General features: G+C 31.9%; 1 protein-coding gene across 6 annotated transcripts in view; it reads right to left on the bottom strand.

Annotated features, from left to right (window-relative positions):
- Positions 1–18052, bottom strand: part of GRIK2 (glutamate ionotropic receptor kainate type subunit 2) — a 587451-nt gene that overhangs the window by 225045 nt on the left and 344354 nt on the right. For all 6 annotated transcript variants that reach the window (XM_054699057.1, XM_054699052.1, XM_054699054.1 and 3 more), the window contains 2 exons: positions 3355–3498; positions 605–712 (listed from right to left, as the gene is read on the bottom strand). In XM_054699057.1, coding sequence (XP_054555032.1) covers positions 605–712; positions 3355–3498 — 252 coding nt within the window. The remainder of the gene's footprint in view (positions 1–604; positions 713–3354; positions 3499–18052) is intronic.

The raw sequence follows: 18052 nt of genomic DNA, 5'->3' as shown, positions 1-18052 counted from the left end.
TCCAATAGAATTTTTATCAGGTTCTTATCAAAATATCTTTTTAATCTGTAATTTTTAATGACTAAAATATTCCTAATATAGCACATGTTCAAATTCTATAAACCCTGCTCAGTCCAAGAAACAGAATAAGTAGGACAGATTCAGAGTAATATACTGCACTTATAATCATATTTTATTAGATATTAGTAAATATATAACTTATTTTATATAATATTAATTCAGATACTTCACTTCAATCTGATCCAGCAATGGGAACATACCAATGTCATGGCCTGCTATAAGTAGGAAAGTCTATGCAGCCACACATATAAATATTTTGCAATTACTACATTAAGTCTTAAGGTTAAAAGATTTTTGCACTTCAGAGTAGCAGAAATATCTGATGTGAAAATAAAATATTTAAATTATCTTAAGGTACCCTTTATTCTCGAGTCCTAATTGTCAATTTTTATAGTCAATGGCATGAATTAAATGAATTTTTAGAATTACTCTAAAAAGTTAAATGTCAATGAAATGTGGCTACCAGAGGGAACATTTCCTTATTTCCTCACTAAAATGTGTTTCATTTAATAATTAAAATAAGTAATCTGAATGTCTCAAGTACCTTTTCCAGACCTTCTTCCTTGAGACTGATCACGTCCAAATCAAAATCTGTTCTCAAACCATTGGTTTTGTTGAAAGTTATTCTACCTGTAAGACCCTCCCAATGTGCCTAGGGAAAAGAAAAATAAAACATAGATTAGTAAGTAAAAGGAGTAAAAAGAAGACATTTTTCCACAAAAAGGAATATTTTCTTTTTTTCCCATAAATTTACATTACTAAAGATTTGTAAAACCTTTTTAAAATTCTCTTCTGAACTTTGAATGCATTTTTAAAAATAAATTATCCTAGTTCTAGGATGAAATATATATATGGTAAATTTTTTACTTTAAGCAATGAATTTTCCAGGCATATCTTTCCTTTATTAGAAATTTAAAGATTAAGTTTGAAATAGTAAAACTCTTTCAGCAAAATGAGAAAAATTTAGTCACTTATTATGATATATGAGATAGTGAATATCTCAATGAATATTACAAATGAAATACTTTTATGAAATACCACTCTTGACTTCGCACTAATAATAAAAATAATTTTTACAATGAAAGAAACTAAATATCTATGCTGTACAACTAAAATTACTTTCCCTTAGAATAATTAACCTATTGTTTTATTTTCCCTAAGTGAAACTGAGAGAATGATATCATAATTACTTCACATTAAGCTGTGATTCTTATTAAAATTACTCTCCATGTAGAAGGAGGTGAGAATTTAATAATCTAGCTACATAGTGAGTTTACCTCCCAGAGGTAAATAAATATCTGGGCTTTTAAAAATGTATAAAATATTTTCACATTCTGCTTATTGTAGAGTGAAATTTAGACATTCTCCATTATGTGTCATTGTGAAATTACTTGAAAAACTAGTTATATATGAAAATTTAAGCAATGTAACATGTGTATACACAACTATAATATTTAATACACATAGACCCAAAAACAGTAAACTCAATTTACTAAGGGAATCATTTAAATAAGGACTTTAAACAGATATCATTATTACCAATTTTCTTTGCTTAAGGTCCATCTGCTTCTTGTGTTTATTTGTAGGATTTTTAAATTAATTTTAGGTTAATAAATTAGAAACAAAATAGAAAAAATTATAATGCTTTTCTAAAGGCATACTGAACATGTCATCACTGAGTTCTAACATGCATTAACTAGTCCCAAATAAAGACAACAACATATTTTTAATCCACCTTCTAAAAAATTTTCAGATGGGTAACAAAAAAATATATTCACATAAAAACAGACAGTAGAATTAAGAAGTACAGATGCAGAACTGTATAACTATAAAACAAATCTGGAATAGAGATAGCACAAAGAAATCTACAGAAATGTGTTATCTTAGGTGAAAATACACAACTAACAAAATTCAATAAAATTCAATTCTGAATTTCCTAGCTACCAAACCAAAAATGAAAATATGCTGAAAAAAAATATACAGGGTCCATAATTTAAGATAACAACTATTCAGGGAAAGGAAAAGGTTTTCCTGGCACTGAGACCTGAGAGAAATGTCTTGGTCCTCATAAGGATGACACTATGATTTAGTGGACAAGGTCCTAGTAACATCCTACAATATACACAATAGTAAGTATCTCACGATTCTTTCTTGTAGATCTATTTGACACACCCCACGGACTCAAATATTCAAACAGTGATTTTATAAAAAGCAGCTGTTCAGCTAGCTAAAACCATGTAAGAGCTTTGCAGCTCTCTGATGTTCAGTTTAAAACCAGCAATCCATACAGAATGTGGAGCAATAAATGAACTACATATTTTTCAGGGAATATCATTTCAGCTACCAAAGACTTGATAATAATTTGACTGGGAAAATTCATGGAAAATCTTTGTGAAAAACTTGGAGATTCTTAATTATGATGCCATTTGTACTTTTGTTTTTATGATGGATAATTTATTTTAAGAAAATTACTTCTTGTAAACCATTGATGAAAAATCTTATAAGGTAATAATAATGCTTGTGATTTTTTATAAGAAAGATTCACTTTTGTAGTTTTTTGACAAATCAGAAAGTACCCTAAGCTGACAAAGGAATTTCTTTCATGATACAAAGAATAGGAAGAATTTGTGTTTATGTGTAATTTATAGAATTCTCTCTTTTTTTTTCTTTAACCATTATGGGTATGCTTGGTCTCTAGAGCAGACAGAATCTGAAATTATCTATGGCCATAAGAATTGTTGTTTCGTGCAATTTGAAGTAAACTTTGTACTCCTATGAATCCACATAGTATTGCCTGTTAACTGCTAATGTAATCAATATAACTAGACATTATATTTGGAAACCATACATCTAAATACCACTTGTTTGACTTACAAATTGGATATAATTCAGTTTAGGGCAAAAGGCATTTCATTTGTAAAAATTCATAGCATATTTTATTGCCTAAAGTATAAACATGCATCCTTTAAGTATCTAAACTTCCACATAAATGAAAAGAAATAAATAGTCAGAAAGGTGAAAACTAATGTTATGAATCATGGGTCACAGATTTTCATCTATTTTCACAATCAAAGATATTTTGAAGCTTAACTTCAGTTTTATTTATAATGCAATTCATAATTTAATTTTCCTCCTTTTTTTCCATATTATTTAGTAAAAATGTTAACTTCTATGGGGGAAGAGAAAAAGTTTGTTAAAAGAGAAAATTAAAGGCACCTATTAGGAAAACTGAAACAATTTTAATTTTTTGAGCTTGAGGATAAGAGACAAGGCAGACATGCTTTGGGGACATACCTCTTTAATTAGACTCATAAAGCGGGTCCCGAAGCGCCAGGGTTTGTGTCGATTACACTGTAAGGAACTGACTGTCATTTGGGGAAACTGCTGGACGCCCACAGACACCACATGCACGGCATCATACATGAGAGCAGCATCAGTCTGCAAGCAGAGGAAAAAGAGATACATGGAATCAATACAACATGTGCAATCCATGCTAAAAGTTTCATAGTAGAGATAAGGAAGGAGTGAGAGAAATAACTATCCAGTTTGTTTTTCAATGTAAAGGAGAAGAAACTTTTCTCCATGTGCTCTCATTCCATAGGACATTTTGATCAAATCACTACATCAGATCCATTGGAACATTTGATCTACTTTCCCTTTCTGGACATGATCACTCAATTACATGTTGCCCTAGTAGCTCTGTTGAAGTAGAACATGTGTGAAGACATTCATTATTTCATTTTCTGTTACTCCCTCTATCTCTATCTTACTCGCCTAACCACACACATACACTTAATGAATTTGCTACCATTTTGAATAGTTACATAAATAACCTAAAGTATATAAAACTGAACAGGCAACAATTTTCTTGCAAAGTAAAAATAAAATGATTTGGAAGGAGAATCACCCAAAAAGTTTAAAGACATAATCCCTGATCTTTTTGTCAACTCAATTTTTCCAAAGTTTCATTCTCAGAAATGATGCTACAGTTATGAATCTCAATACATGCATTAATTCTTTTCAAGAGATATATCCTAACCCTCATATTACTTTCTTTCCCCAAAACATCCATATGAATAAAAGTTCATTTTGGCTTCTCGACTAAAATAAATATGAGTTCTACTGTGTTGCACCTGCTCAAATGACTGACCACTTTAGAGGGTGATGATTAAAAATAAAATGCTTGTAAGTCATAACAAGCCAGAAAGTCAGTGACTGTCAAGTGCTCTGTTAAATGGACCCTCACAATGTGTTTAATAGATCCATGCCAGACTCACTACCTACAGAAGCTGGTCACACTAACAGAGCTAGTGGCAATGAACTCTGGGCCATCTGCTTGGCAAGCTTTGAAATAAAAGCATATATTTCCTCTTCTCATTCACACAATTAGTGAGCTGTGAAATGAATTCCAAAATGAATAGGAACCCTGTAGATTATAGTGTTTGCCACAATACAATACAAAATGAGTATACACAGTAGCTTTCATGCAAATGGATCCTAAGGAGCTTTACCACATAAAACAGAAGACAGCTAAAGAGCACAATGCAATGACAAAACATAATAATAATACCATTTTATAGTTCATAAATCCTTGGGGAAGATAGCTCAGATGCATAACCTTCATTTTATAAATACCAGCTGACTACTTTTTCATACTCTGATGGCTGCATAGCAAAAATTGGAAGAGTAGAATTGATATAGGCATACATCATGAGCCTGAGACCAGAATGATATTTGTCTTTGTCTTGAGTTAATATTGGGAGCACATATTTCAGATACCACATTGGTGTTCAAAAAATAGCTGCCAATATGAAATACACATTTTGATGTCCAAATAAGTAAGTTTATAAAAACAACATTATTAACAACAGTATAGAGAAAGACTTTCAGACATTAACAGAGTAAGATAAAGGGCAGTTTCACAACTTGCACCACAGGGAGAATTAAAAATATTATATTATTTTAAACCCAATCATTTATCCTTCTGGAATTTTCCCAAAGAAAATCAGAGATTTAAAAAAAAAAAGACTATATATAATGTTATGGTGGGGAGAGGAATGGAAATCTAGTGAATGTCAAAAATATTTTAATATCACAATGAGGATATCTCATGTAATCATTAAGCAGCATGTTTTACAAAATACTCAGAGGAAATATGACACATGACAGATGTGATGCTAAGTGTAACAACAGATTATAAAGAACTGATTTCCAACATAAACCATATTATATATCTTTATGAGTCCTTAATATGTACTATTTAAATTATTTAATTCTCACTATAATGGCTTAATAAAAACCACTTTTACTGTTTCACTAAACAATGGACAAAATCAAGGTAGAGAAAAATTAACTATTTAACCAAAGTCACACAGCTAAGATGCAGTCTCTGCTTACATTCTCTTGACCACCACACTGCATATTTGATAGCAATGATTACTCTTGACAAGTCATAATTTGTAGATTTTTAATTATTTTTATTTATTATCCAAAATGTAAGTGGAAGTTTACTAAATACCAGTGTAATTATTCCCACAATGGAACTTTGTATGTCCACAAAACAACTAAAAGAACACAAACAATGATAGTTCTACAATCTTGTCATGCCTTATATGATCTTTGGTGGTTGACATTAATGTCCTAGAATAGTAATTTTATCTAAAATGACAATGATAGGAAAATATTCTGCCAATTATTTGAGCTTAAAAATTATTTTTGGTAGATCAGAGCACATAGTAATTGATAAAGCTATTTGTGATCTATGATCATAAATGCAATTATAAGGGCAAGACTATTTATTAAACTATAAGATAAATATGTGACAAAGCATTGCTGATCAAATAACTTCAGAATTTCCAATTTAAAAGATGTTGATTTATGAATGCAACAAACAGAACTTCTGGAATTATTCTCTATGATATTTCCATCAGTTCAGAGTGCTTTCTTTGTCCTACTCTATAATAATCATTTAATGCAATGATAAGGAATTATTTTTCATTTACACTTGATATATGTCAGACTTACCTTTACTCTCTTTGCAAAACCATACATATGTAAATGCTACCACCTTTGAAAAGTTGTGAGAAAACTAAAGATTCACATATATTTTTTCTTATTTCCATCATAATACATATGCTTGAAAGTTTGTCTTATATTAACAATATTAGTTAATATTCATTCAGTATTTGCTATATGTGAGGCCTTCTTTTAAATCATTTCCTGTAATTTGTATAACCATTATCCAGTTGGAAATCCACAGAATTTGTATCAAATAAGAAACTGAAACAGGTAATTCAGTAACTGGCCCAAGATGTCAACACGTAGAAATAGAGCAGAGTTTGAATCCAGACAATCTATCCAGAGTTTACTTATTGCCCTACTTTTAATTAAATTACTTTAAATGATTTTGAAGGTACAGATTATAAGAAATATCAGCGTGCTTTAATGCATTGATATAATTTGTTGATAAACAGTAAATAGTACCATGATCTCAGTGTACTCCAAAAGTTACGAAAGGTATGGACTGTGAAGAATCAATAAATATAAATTCACAAAAAGAAATACATCACACTAACAGAATGGGTCACCAATATTTCAGTTAGGAAGCTACTGGTGTTAACCAGGAATAATTTCATGAAAAGAGCATATTTCTTCTATATAATTGATGGTCAGATTTTCTAAAAACAAAGGTCCTAGAGTGTTCAAGACCAGGCTTAAGTAGCCTTTTATATTCCTACCTCTAAAGTACAGAGGTTGATTGACCTGCTCTTTTTAAGCTTTCCACCCTCTCAAGTTGACTCTATAGTCCTTTGCCTTGACTCCCCTCTTGAAGGAAAATATATGGAAAGAAGGGATGTTTATAACAGAATTGCAAAAATGTAGAGTGATTCACAGGTTAATTATTTTGCCATAAGTTTTTATTATTAGTATCACGTTATAATGTATGTATATTCTATGCCACACAACTATGTCTATTTATATGCATTATCTCATTTAATTCTCACAAAGACCATATATTTTAGTTGATATTACTATTACCATTTTAGAAAGGAGGAAACTATAGCTTAGCAAGGTTAAAAGTAATTCTTTCAAGGTTTGTGACCTTGAGAAAAAACTTTCAGAAGTAAGAACAGACAAAGCTTAAATCTTAGAACTACCATCAAATTTTGTATAGCTAGATGCTGGCAGAAGTAAGATTCAGAAGCAAGACCCAGAAACAATATTCTGGCAGCACCTAGTTCTTAGAATCACTGTCTGAATTATCAGAATCTATTGCTTCCCATATGCCACAGTCCCACTAAACCATAAAAAGCAATGATGGGGAAACTGATGGGGGCAGGCCTCATATTTTGGAGGCTTTGCTGAATACAAGAAAATAATATCTCCAGGGACCCTAGAGCTCTGAGCTGTGGTTTAAATAAAAGTTCATTTGGCCTCAGGGTTAAACATAACTGCAATTTAAGCCATTAAATTAAAATCAAATATCTATACAATTTGGTTATAAAAATCCATATGTGGGGATTAGATAAAATTATAATAATTCACATCCTAAACTACAAAGACACAAACTAAGAAAATTAAAAAAAAAAAAATCAACCACGACAACAAGGCAATCTGTCCTATTTTCTCTTCCAAGTATAATTACTGACTATATAAAAAATATCACAATTATTAGAAAGGTAGAATATCAGTTTGCCCAAGGAATATAGCCCAGGAGAAGAAAATGCAGGTAGAGATAGAATTAGGTACAGACTGAACTAAGAGCGATAGAGCTATAGGAGTCCCCTTGAGAGCTGACTAGATTGGAGTTGGGGCTTTGTTTGTCTTTCTAAAATAAGTTGATTAGCTTATAAATAATGTCTATGAGCATTCTGTAAACCCTTAAAAATGTACAACGGCCATCCACACAGTTCAGTAAGATTATGGTAATATTTCTAAATGGGTGATTTAAAAAGATAATGAGAGGTATTTTTACATACATTTAAAACATTCACTAACCTTCTCACTAAATTTTTGCAGGTTTATCTTATAGAGAGTCTAATTTTTTCTAGGCATGGAGCATGTAATGGGGTGTAGGTGGAGGAGTAACAAATGCTAATTTCAATGGCTGAGCTATTGTTAGAGAAATTGGTTTAGTCATCCAGTACTATTTCATATAGCTCAAGTAATCTGGTGAGACTAAAGTATGGGAGGACAGTGAAACATGTCTGTATGCTTATATTTCTTTCATGTTCTGCAAAAGTCTACTGATTGTTTTGAATAATAGAAGAATTCGGAAAATTAGATTTTTCTCAAAGATTCAAATAATAGAAATTTCCTTGGCAAATATGTTTTTTAATTTATATGTATAATTGAAATGCCTCTCAACATAGACAAGTGGAATAATAATGCATGCTAGGAATATTTAAATACATCTCTATGTACTTAGATGTCATATGCAGAAGTACCTGGTACTAAGCAGTAAAGTAGTAATTAACAAGCATACCCATATTGAGTGTATTTGCTATTTCTATTTCTGATCACTATAATCATCTTCATTAAACATCTCCTGTGCAAAGTTCTGTCATATCTATTTTGTACCTTTTAGAAGTACAAAAATTAAAACATACTTTCATTGTTATGAATCATGAAACAAATACTTAGAAATAAACAATTCTGAACAATATATTACACAGAAGGGAACAGTGATAATAAAATCTGTCTGATATGTTAAAGATTTTAGAAAAAGTTATTAAAAGTATTTTTCTTTTCCTCTGGGAAACACTCTTTTGGAATTCTCTATGCCCCAGTTAATATGGCCTTTGGGTACCCCCATTGAATGTTGGCTGGGAGCAACAGAGCTTTGGACAGAGCCTTCTCCAATTTATTTTCTCTATTAGGGCAAGCAAGTCACACTTGTGGCAATATAATTCTGCCTAAGCACTTTTTTGCATAGCTGGGTTCTTTTGACCTAGTCTCCAAACATACCCTTTATTGTATGTAATAATTTACATTTAAAAGCAATCACCATAAGAGTGATCGCAATAAACATCCATACCTTGATTATAGTGATGATTTTATGATTGAATACATATATCAAAATTGAGCAAACTGTAATCTAAGTATGAGGAATTCATAGCATGTCAATTTTACTGCAGTATAGCCATTAAAAATAAAAGGATGTGTGGGCCTCCCCGGTGGTGCAGGGGTTGAGCGCTGGGTTGCGAAGCTGCCTGTAACCTCTGTAGCACCTGTTCGATCCCCGACTGCTGGGCGAGGGTCCCACATGGTGCGCAGATCTCTCCTGCCGCCTGCTGCTCCCCCCAGCAGTGTACTTCGTCAGTCTGCCTGCTCTGCTCTCCACTCTGGCTCTGGTGAATTCTCTCACCCTTCCAACTTCTGACTGTACCCAGTGCTTATATAAATAAATAAATAAATCTTCAAAAAAAAAAAAAAAGAGCTTCCTTTTAAAAAAATAAAAAAATAAAAGGGTATGCAATTTTCTCGAAAGATAGTTCATAGATTTCATTTACTTTAGAAGTGTCCAGAATGATTTTAAACTAAATATCACCAGCAGGCATTTTCTTTCTTCCTTGCATAGTTTAGTTAAAATAAAACTGTGTTTTCTCACCTTTTTATATTTCTTTTGAGGTTACAAGCAACTTTTGGATAATTACCAGGCCTATATTTGTGATACTCTGCACAGTATTCCATACATTGCCTTGCCCACAGTAAGTGTACAAAAGCATTTCTCAAAAATTGGTGAATTCAACCAAAAAGTTCATTTAAACTGTAAAAGAAATAGGTATTAGAGAGCTCTGAATAGCAATCACACTTTGCCATCCCCAGCTAGACTATATACCTCCCAAAGGTACAGTGAACCAAATCTGCCAGCAGCTCAGACCTGGGAGGAACGTGAGTGCAGGCTCTGTCCCATTTCCAAATGAATTTATAGTAACAGTTCCATGAACACATTTATCTTTCCATTAAATAAGTGCAGGCAGGTCCCCTTTGAGATCTGAATGCTAGCTGGCAGGTGGCAGTTCCATTCTGGAACTCCTGCGTCTCAGATTTTGTTCATTTCTGAATTCCCATCTGAAGTACAGTGCATAACACAAAGTGCAGCATGGTCTAACAAATGGAATTTAAGTTTATGAATTCTGGCTCTTACATTGGCTTGATCTTTTATCTAAAACAAATAAAAAAAAAGAATTCCCTTTGCCTTGTTTCCTCATTTCACAATTGGTGAAAATGTTCTGCCTTATCATTTCCTTTTTGGAAATTCAAATAGTTTCAATAGAAAACAGCTACAAACTTTGATTCTTCAATCAGAAAATGCAGATATTAGAGGTGGTGAGGCAGGGGACGGATTCTAACTTCTGGAATTCCTCTACCGTCAGTACAGCCTAAATGGGATGAAGAATCATTTACTCCTTGGAGCAAGGTTAAGGTCATACATGGGCAGCAGGCTGGTGTTCATGTGCTCAGCTGGCACACTGCACCCAGCGCTCTTGCCGCCAGCACAGAGCAGGTGCTCAGTGGTTGCTAACTGAACGGAGGGACTGATGAAGAAATGCCCTCAGACTCAGTCGGGAGCCGATTGTCAGAGACAATTCTCCCAGTTACACTGCAGCTGTCATTATACTTTCTGTGTTGTCGACTCTTTGTACTACTCTGAAACAGAGTTCTTTACTAGCAGCTGCGTGGACTGCACAGACTGCATGAAGATAATACATAAAAGCAATTTGCACAATCCCTGGCACATGGTGCACAGGCAGGTGTTACACGATGATGATGAGATGATGATGATGATGATGATGAGATGATGATGATGATGATCGCCACAGAGCGGTAATCTCTTCAAAATGGACACCATCCAAAACAAGGCTCTGGTTTAGAAAGTATAATGTTTCAACCCTTCTGTACCCACTGTTAGCTTAAATGAGGGAACAGGACTCTTGCTGTTCAAGAAAGCAAATCAAGTTCTGGAAGGAGGAAGAGCAGGAAGGAAATTATCATACAACAAATTAATCACTATAAAATGTGATTGTGAGACATCACAATTCAGAGCTCAGAAAGGAAGAAAATACTGAATATACAAGTGTTTTCTGACAAGCATAGACTTGAACTACAATAAAAGTGGGAAAATAGTATTGTAGTATCTTAAATTTGTTGCCCAATGAAGGACTAATGATTCTGTACCATCAATGTGAAGAAATCTGCTGTTTTCTCTAGTGTTTGTTTCTTTATCTGTATACACCAAAAGGAGGCTAGAAACAGGTAGAGTTTAAAGTTTACAACTGATTTTAAAGTTTACAACTGATCTCCTAGAAAATACACATTTCATTGTGATTTCATTTTAGCCTTTATAATATAATCATAATATTATCTATCACCTTTCCATAATTTTTGTTATGTTAATAAATTTTGCATCAAAATTTTATATAAATAAATAAATAAAGGAAATCAAAAGTCACTTTTCTTCACCAATTGTCTCTATGAATACTCTACCCAATTCCTTCCAGATTCAATAACATCTGCTGATACTTGTATTTTATTTTCTTATTTTAACCCCATCCCTGTTAAACTTACCCATTAAAACCTACATTTGCTTCCTAATACTCTGTAGAACAAAACTAAGATCCTTTCTCTCCTATCCAATGTCATTCACTGAGATTGCAGTATTTTATTTTCTTTTGTCTTAGAACATAGATATGCCTATGTTTCATATTTTAAAGGAAAAAATAGATTCCTATATGTCATATTAGTTCAATAAAAACATAATCCAGAAAAAGTTTGATCCAATATTGTTTGATCCAATATCAACTGTATTGTGTCTCTACTGATAAGGCACTCATTACCTGAAAGGCTAAAGGGGATAAGAGCTTAAAGGAAAGATAAAGGAAAAGAATAGGCTCAGTTCAGCTTCACAACCAAATAGATGAGTTAGAAAGAATATTCAACAATGCTTTGAAGATCAAATGAAGGAGACCTTAGTGGATGCTAATGTTGCTGGGATTCAAAAAGGCAATGGCATTGGCCAGGATTAATGCCATGAGTAATTAACAGATCCATTTGTTTGGTGTTCCAGTGAATTTGTGAATTTGAATAAATGTCTGTTTCTTCAAACCAATGCCCTCAGGCTTAAACTAAAAGCTACCAAAAGATAGTGATAACTAATTAAACTATTTTTGCAAAACCATTAAAATACAGTCTAAAATGTGAGCAATGCTAATTTTGATAGTAAGAATTTTCATTGGTCCTTTATGTTTATATTTCACAATTTTAGGTTTTCAATTTTGTAACAATTCTTGCTGGATATGTTTTTCTTAGCAACACTCAACAAGATAATTTACAAACATCATTATTCTCCTTTAAGTTCTTAGAGCTTTTTAAGGTATGAAATTCAGTCCATGTAATTTTAAAGTTACAATTTTGAAAGTGTTAGGAGATGACTACTTTGCATTTCTTCCAAGAATTTTGCATTTCTTCCAAGAATTATGCGTATTTACCATGAATATTTTCAATGTAAGTTTCTTTCATTTCTATATCCAGTTTTAAGATACAAAGTTACCCAAGTAGAAATCCCCATTTGTTCTTATGGACACACTTCTAATTTCTTTAAACATTTAAATACAAATTCCAAGAAGTTAAGATGTTTCTCAAAACACCATGTAGAGAAACTATTCACTTTTTAAATATAAATGATTAAGGGACAGCCTTGAGGCAGGTTAGAAAATGCTAACAGGTTTTCAATTAAAAATTTCATTTAGCTAATGTAATTATTCTTATCTAATTAAATTTTTTCCACTAAGACCAGTCCATGGAGATATCTCATTCTCTTTTGAAATGTTCTGTGAAGTTCTTACTAACATACATGAACCACGCTGTATTGACGGCTTGTTAATGAACTCTCTAACAACAATGCACTAGCCTTAATAATTTAGGCCCTGTTAAATCTTGCCTGCTTTTTACTACATTTGGAACCACTATTGATCTAGAGAAGAGTCAATATAAAGGGGGAAGAATTTGTTGCACTTTCATCTGGTCTTCAATATATCCAATTATCTTGATATTTGGAATTCAAATTAGCTTCTGCATTTAAAAATGTATTACTCATCAATATTGTTTATATTTACTTTTTTCAATATGAAGAATTAAATTGAAATTTTTGTTAACAGACTGATTCTAATTTGAGACTCAGGAGTATGCAAACCAAATACAATGCCAAATTTGGGGTTTATGAATTCAAATGTGTATAAAAGCAATAATTCCAAATGTGTATAAAAATTAAGAAACTAGGACTTCATATATCATTTACCCAAACCAAAAATTAAATTGCAAAGATTTATTATAAGCATGTCTTGAAGAAAAATATAGAAATTAATATAGATATTTCTACAAAAATGAAATAGTAGAGATGCAAATAAATATTGGTGTCTTTTGTGAATTGAGTTCTTATTGTGTGTTTAGCTTTGTTTATTACACTTATTCTGTAAAAAGCAGTAGTAACTTCTCACAGAAATGTAAAAAAGTAAAATTTTCATAGAAAACTATGGGAATTAGGCTTTAGCTGTGTGACTTATTAATCACTATGGGAAGTCATACTATCTTAACTTCATTTTTTGTGATCTTTAAAATGAGTAGAATAGTAATCTACTTCACAGTTGTCAAGATCGAGTTAGATAAATTTACAAAAGTGTTAACCATAAAGCTTTTTAAATATGTGATAATTATGAAACAGAGCAACAGAATCTCAAGTATGTTAGCAACTTACGATATCAATTTAGATCAAGCAAAAATCTTTGAGGAAAAAAAAAGACTGATTTGCATAGTTATATTTTACAATATACCTGGGATCTCAAACTTGAAGACTTGGCAGCTCTTCATGACTTTAATTAACAGGATTACTTTCTACTTTGAAAATTCATTGAATTAACTATTGTTTTATTGCTGTGAGGAAATGCCTTTGCTTTTCTATTCTTAGGTCTCATGAATATCCCTTTTCCCAGATTAACATATACAACACCAAATGTCTTTTTCCTCATTTGTTTCTAAATATTTTACAGTTTTATTTATTTAACATTTATAAATTATGTTATTGTGTTATTGACATCAAATACAAGGGCATGAACATGGGCAATAGAAATAGGAAATCAGAGATGATTTAGACCTTTCAGATATTCACAGTAGCTGAGTGGTACAAACAAGTAAAACAATATCTTTAATATAATGCCTTATATAGGATAATATAATAGTATCTAATTTTGTCTAGAGTAGTGCCTACATGATGATTCAAAATAGTCATTGTTTGAAAGCTCTTTCTATAAGCATTTATAGTTTCAGAAAAAAAGTAGTGGAAAAAAGCTAAGAAAACAACTGTGGGAAAGTAAGATATGGTCAAGGGAAAAAGTCAAGCTAAAATTTTCACTAGCATCTTTAAAAACAAAATAATGATACTTATTCACAATCAGTCTCCTAGCATCTCTTCCTGACAATTAGAATATATATGTCCTTTAAAAGAATAAATATTATAAGAATTCCCTAAAGTTGAATATTTATATATCATTTCATCTTAGAAATGATTTACATGTGAGACTCAAAAAGTAGAACATGGGACTCACAAGACTGAGAGTATGATTCTAATTAAGTCGTGTGGTAGGATCTGTTGTTTGTCTCTGAAGTAAGTCTTATTGCAAAAGGCCTTTTCCTTTCTATTCCATTCTTTGACCCAATCTCCTACCTCCAGGCTGCTGGCCTGGCAACAGCCATCACTTCAGACATGGTCAAGTGACACAAATTTGGCACATCAGTTAAATGCAGGCCTATTAAGGGAGACTTGAAAAAGAGGTACATTCTTTCCCATGGGGTTCTGTACTGTTGGATATAAACCTCGATGCTACCTCTGCACCCCTGAGAATGAGGACGAAGAGATGCGGGAGAAACTGTGCTCCTGAATCCAGCTGGCTTTGAAGACCAGTTACTTTCTACTTTGTAAACTAAAGGACTACTCTTGTCTTTTTGCTTGTAACTCATTTTAGGAGAATTTTAGACAACTGGAATTCAAAGAATCTTGAATAATGCAACTTTGGCTTCAATTTCCTCAGGGAAATTTTTTTCATTCTATCTCCACATAGAGTTGGAATATACATTAAAAAAAAAAGCTATACTTAATAGCAGGCCATATATAACTATACATATGCTAATATTTTAAAATAAACCATATTTAATATATTTACTAAATGTACAATTTTATCTTCCAATTATTAAGACAATTATTTATGAAAAATTCAATAGTGCTAAAATTTGACATAATGTATAATATGTATCTATCATACTGTGAATTGGTTAGACTCATGAAAGCACAAAATGGAGCCACTGTAAGATGACACAGAAGTATACACTATGCCTGCCAAAATGTATGTATCAAAATTTTGTCTGAATGAACATTACCCTTCCTACTGTGAATTACACAGGTTCAGGGATAATCAGAATGTGAACTGAACCAAAAACCCTTAATGGTATACTGCTGTGAATATTATTAAGAAAAAAAACATAGAAGACTACAAAACCAAATGCAAACTAACACTCTACGATGCCCTTTTAGTCAGTAGGTTAATAGACTGACATGAAAATTGGAAATGACCAATTAAACTGTTATCAGTTAACTCTTGACATTTATACTTTTGAGTTTTATACTTATGAAACAAATTATAAATCACAAATCAGGGCATAAAATACTTGAATTACAGTAACATTTTTTTTTTTTTGCACTGAAACCTATGCCACTGAGAAAATTAATTCAAAGTAGACAAAGAGCAGGAGGTTAGGTAATGCTACTTTACTCAGAAGGAAAAAATAGTTTAATAATCATCACTTGCCAGATTTAACAACTAAACAGCTGCAGCCATAGTAAGAAGGGAAAGTAACATACAACAGGACACAGGAAAGCCGGAAGGAATAGCAATTTCACAAAGAAACTAGCAGCAAGAGGATGTTAGGAATGACCATCAAACAAAGAAATGATGAAGCATTAAAGGTGAAATATCAAAATATTCTTTACTTATTACCTGAAATAAATAAACTTTATACTTTTGTAAGGAAAAGAAATTCAAATTAAACGACATTCAGGATTAGTTCAATTTCATTCTTGAGCTTAGTTCATGAGCTAGCTGAGAACATCGTGGAAGGGAGTCCTATAGAGCAAGCACTAACTCAACTCTCACTGATGGTGCCTCAATGTGTCCAGCAATCTAAGAGCAAGGCCACAGCTATCCACTGGATTTTTGAGACTCCATGTATCAATGATAATTCTTCTGCTCCTTTGCTTCCCCAGTCCTGAACACCTCCAATCCTCTTTAAGAATTATAGTCCTCAGTGTCTTTTTGTTCCTTCCTCAACTCTTAAATATTAACTACCTAATAAATATTTGCATTATTTTCATTTTGAAGAGCAAATTACTGCAAATATAAGCATCAGTCTATGTTAAATGCTGATAAAAATTCAACACATTTTATACCTAGGCATTTGGATAGGTATTTGTATAAAGGAAATTAGTATAAAGCTGGTATATACATCCATGAGGCAAAGTGGAAGAATAAAGTTAGTTTTTATTTCATTATTCTTTGAAACTAGTCAAATCATTGACCCTTATTGGCCTAAAGTTAAATGAATGACATTTACTACAGGTATTTAAAACTGGAGAAATAAGCTTAACAATTATAACCATGGTCTTTTATGTCAGTATTAAAGTATATTCTGCAAAGTATATTTTGATTTTTATTATCAAAAAATAAACATTTCACAAAGAAATTATTTGATCAAAAGATTTCTTTCCATAATACGTACTATATTTGACTGTGGGAGACACTTCCTATGTATTATTTAATTTTTCTTAACAATCTTATTATGTAAAAAATATATCCCAAGAAACTAGACTCAACTGAGATATATAACTGAGATTTGAACCCAGGCCTGTGAAATTTCAAAGATTATGCTTTTTTTCCTGCCACATTATTATAATTTATAATAACATAAACTGCTGCTCTATATAGCTGTGCCCAAGCAATATAAATTAGTCATCTATTTTAGAGACTAGATCCATTCAACTTACAATAATAAAACGTGCTCTGACACAAAGATCATTGAAACGATAACTTTCATACAAGGCTCTTCATCATTGTTAAGGCAGTGTTCATTTCTTGATGACACAAACTTACTTTCCTAGTTTACAGGTAAGAGAAAATCAGTAAAATTTCTCAATAAGAGAGTTTCCAACTTCCTCAGCAGACATAAGTAAATAATAATGTATGAGCACCCCTGGTTGGGTGACAGAAGAAACTGGTAATAGTATTCTGGAGAAGAATCTGGAAAGATGAGTCAAACACAAATGGGGGTAGGGACAATATAATTCTACTTGGAGAATTTACTACTTGGAAACAAAAACGTAAGCACATATGTACACACACACACACACACACTATATCCATTACACTGTAGCTTATGTATATTTTTAAACATAGAACTTCAATGTTTCTCATAAATTTAAGCAATTTATATTATATTTATACAACTGAATATTGTAACACTATTACCACTATGTAAAAATTTAGACACTAGAACCATATTTATTGGCATGTAAAGATGAATGTCAAAATTGACACATCTACATCAAAAAATAATACATTCCCATTATAATTCATTATCACAGTAGAGCATTAATTGTTCAGTAAGATATTTCAGAGTCCACCACTCATGCCCCAAACTTCCTCAGAGGTATTCTCAGCACTATGGATCTTAAACACAAACAGATAGTTTATTTCTTTTGTTTAAATCAAAAGTGGGATACACTACAATTTGGTTTTAAAAAAAACTTAGAATATCCCCTTCCAAAATAAGTAATAATAGATTTAACTAATGATTTTTAACATTAACTTTTAATTATGAATATTCTTAATATTGCTTAAGTATAAAACAGAATATGGTTATGCCTCTCTTATTAATGTAAGTATAT

The sequence above is a fragment of the Talpa occidentalis genome, unplaced genomic scaffold (assembly GCF_014898055.3).
Source record: "Talpa occidentalis isolate TD23 unplaced genomic scaffold, MPIMG_talOcc4v2.1 talOcc4.2, whole genome shotgun sequence".
Classification (NCBI taxonomy): Eukaryota; Metazoa; Chordata; class Mammalia; order Eulipotyphla; family Talpidae; genus Talpa; species Talpa occidentalis.
The sequence above is the reverse complement of the archived record's forward strand: the minus strand, read 5'-3'. Positions and strand labels throughout refer to the sequence as shown.